The 2,943-nt window shown below is 37.1% G+C and overlaps 1 protein-coding gene across 1 annotated transcript; it reads right to left on the bottom strand.

The window, feature by feature from the left end:
• Positions 1 to 30: 30 nt before the first annotated feature.
• Positions 31 to 2,477, bottom strand: LOC121966735 (calpain-7-like; the record flags this gene model as incomplete). Its single annotated transcript, XM_042516803.1, has 4 exons — positions 31 to 176; positions 907 to 982; positions 1,533 to 1,668; positions 2,378 to 2,477. Coding segments are annotated over 4 exons (458 nt in total), but the record flags the coding sequence as incomplete, so codon positions are not given.
• Between the last annotated feature and the right edge of the window lie 466 nt (positions 2,478 to 2,943).

Genomic DNA, 2,943 nt, shown 5'->3' on the forward strand with positions numbered 1-2,943 from the left:
ATATGTAGGAAAAAGAAAGTTGTGTCTCACCCGCAGTGTGTAGTTGATGGTATTCTGTTTCTCATACTGGGAGACCACCAGTGTGAAGGTGTGTGTTCCTGCGCTGGTCAGCCTCATCTTGGTCAGGTAGTGCGGGCTGTTGATTCGGATGCCGTCGATATAAGGAGGAGGGTCCGCTGTGAAGGTGAAAAACCAGACGTTAGTTAAATAAACAAGTTTAACTTCTAGAGTCTGTTTTTAACCCGCTTTAATATTACACACTCATATCACTCCGCGCACGAAAGTCAAAATCAAGCTTTAAAAAAATATTATACATTAATATTATTTTCAGCTTTCATTTGTTTTTAGTTTTTTTTAACAAACAGTAGCCATAATGAAAAATATCAAATGTCAAAATATCAAATCAATTATTTTCAACATTCTATACTATACTATACTATACTATACTACACTACACTATACTATACTACACTATACTAGACTAAAGGTTACTACGTAGTGCATGATTATCTTCTCTCTCTCTCTTTTATGTCAATGATTAGCAGCAACATTGATTTTTATAAATTATTATTTTTCGTGCTAAATATCCACACTGCTCCGAACACAAAATGCACAAAATCAATCATGTTTTTATGATTTTAATGGCCGTGGAATCAAAAATTGCAGTTTGAATGGGTATCAACTACAAACTTATCTTAAACTTGATTTTAAATAATTTATCATTGCAGAGTTGTATCAGAGAAATTTTGGGTTTGTGGTAAACAAATCTTTCTTCCAGTGATCTGACCTTGTTGTTTTTGACTGTGGGTCAGAAATAAAGAGGTGACTGAGCGCTGCCTTCGAACTCCAGCTGCAGCATAAATCTCACAGCGCAGCGCCACTCAGAGAAAATCCATCAAACCTCACCTGGGTAGTAAACCTTCTTCCCATCTGTCTTGTAAACGACAAGAGTGATGAACTCCCTGTTCTGTGCAAAATCATCCTGAATAAAGAAACACAAAACATTAGACACAAGTGAGTATCAATCAATAAAACGATCATACTATATATGTATAGCACTTTTCATACAAATTAAGTGAAACACAAAGTGCTTCACACAATAACCCCCCCCCCAAAAAAAAACACAAGCATGTGAACAAAAAACACAAAAAAAAATGTACTCATTAAAACCAGGATTTGAGGAATGTGAGGAAACACAACACCAATAAACAGAAAAGATGGAAAAAAATTAAATAAATAAGTCAGCAGGTACATGGATTAATAAATAATTTGATAGTAGCAATAATATAAATAAATAAATAGGCAGATGAGTAAAGTACACTAACTGTAAAAATTAGAGATCAATTAAAGGATAAAAACTGAAAGTAAAATAATGAACAAATCTGTTAAAAATAATAAAATGATGAAGAAAGTAGTAAAACTGAATATATAAATAGTCGATAAATAAAGTTCAATGAAATCCCATCAGAACATTAGAGATATTGAGGTTTGAGTAAGATTGGGATGCGTGGCGATGCTCAGTGTGTCTGTACCTTGTCTGTGATGTGTCTGGTGAGCAGCACCCACACAGCAGCGCCCCCTGTCGGACACTGGACCTCCAGCTTGTACTGCGGATTGTTGGCCAGACTGTAGACGTCCTTCACGGGACCCTGCTTCCCATCCCAGCTACTGCAGATCAGAACGCACGCACGCACGCACGCACGCACGCACGCACGCACGCACGCACGCACGCACGCACGCACGCACGCACACACAGACAGGGCAGCAACGGGGCTCTTATTAGCTTAAATCACAGAACTCAACAGGCTTATATGTTTGGGACAGGCGTCTTATATGGACTTTTAATTCTTTGCACACAAAACTGTTGCTCAGCAAAGATAGGACATTCAATCAAATTATTTATTTAACCCTTTGAGACCTGGGCAAATTGGCTTTATTTTAATCCAAAGCATGGTAAGAAGGTAATGTGCACCAAAAGAAGAGATGACACAGAAGTTACGAAGTCCCTTACCCTAACCCTACACCTACTTATCTCTTTTTTTGGCTCTCTCCTGTTTGTTATCTCCAGCAGGTTGCCAACCTCCTGGTTTTATACATCCAAAGAATCTGTATAAAATTGATCGTCATGGTAACCAGAGTGAGCCTCTAATAGAGACAGGCCTTTATTCATTAAAATGTGTCCCTACACCAGGCTAGCAAAAGGAACTGGGCATTTAATTTGGACTAGATTTTATTCAAAGTTTTACAGTAATTACCAGTTATATTTCAAAACTTTTCCATAGCTTTGCCACAATATTTTATCCTAACTTTATTGAAGTAGTACAAAAAAATAAATTTCCATCTCTGTGTTAACAAAGTTTGGCCAAAAAGCACAAACCTGTGAATACAGGAGGAGTCTTTGAACAGGGCGGGGTTCCAGCTCAGGTAGATGACATCATAGTACTGACAAAGGTCCTCCCACGCGATCCAGAAAACACCTGGAGAGCAAAAAAGAGGAAAATATAAGTATGATTTGTATTTGATGGATGCATCTGATTACTGGGTATTTTATCTTGACTATTCAGTGGTGGATGACTGCTTTTATCTGTGGCACTCTGATGCACCTTCCCTCACATTTCAAACAGTAACGCTCCACTGCTGCAACAAGTGAACAAGTTATAAATAAGGCAGAATCCCCTGAGCTGAGCAGTGATCTATTTTTGATACTCTGATTGGATCAATACACCGAAATACTAACCGGGGTTCCCACATATTTTTATGAACAAAATTTCATAACCTTTCCATAACTTTACACGTACCCCTCTGTTTAAAAATAATTTACCTTTTCGTGTGTTTACAGACTGTCAGAAATGTAATAATCAAACAATAATTTAATCTGTTTTTTAGTTTCCAATTGTGATAAATGATGTAATTTATAAATATTGAAAACAAATAAACAGATTA

The sequence above is a fragment of the Plectropomus leopardus genome, unplaced genomic scaffold, assembly GCF_008729295.1.
Source record: "Plectropomus leopardus isolate mb unplaced genomic scaffold, YSFRI_Pleo_2.0 unplaced_scaffold25721, whole genome shotgun sequence".
NCBI classification, from domain to species: domain Eukaryota; kingdom Metazoa; phylum Chordata; class Actinopteri; order Perciformes; family Serranidae; genus Plectropomus; species Plectropomus leopardus.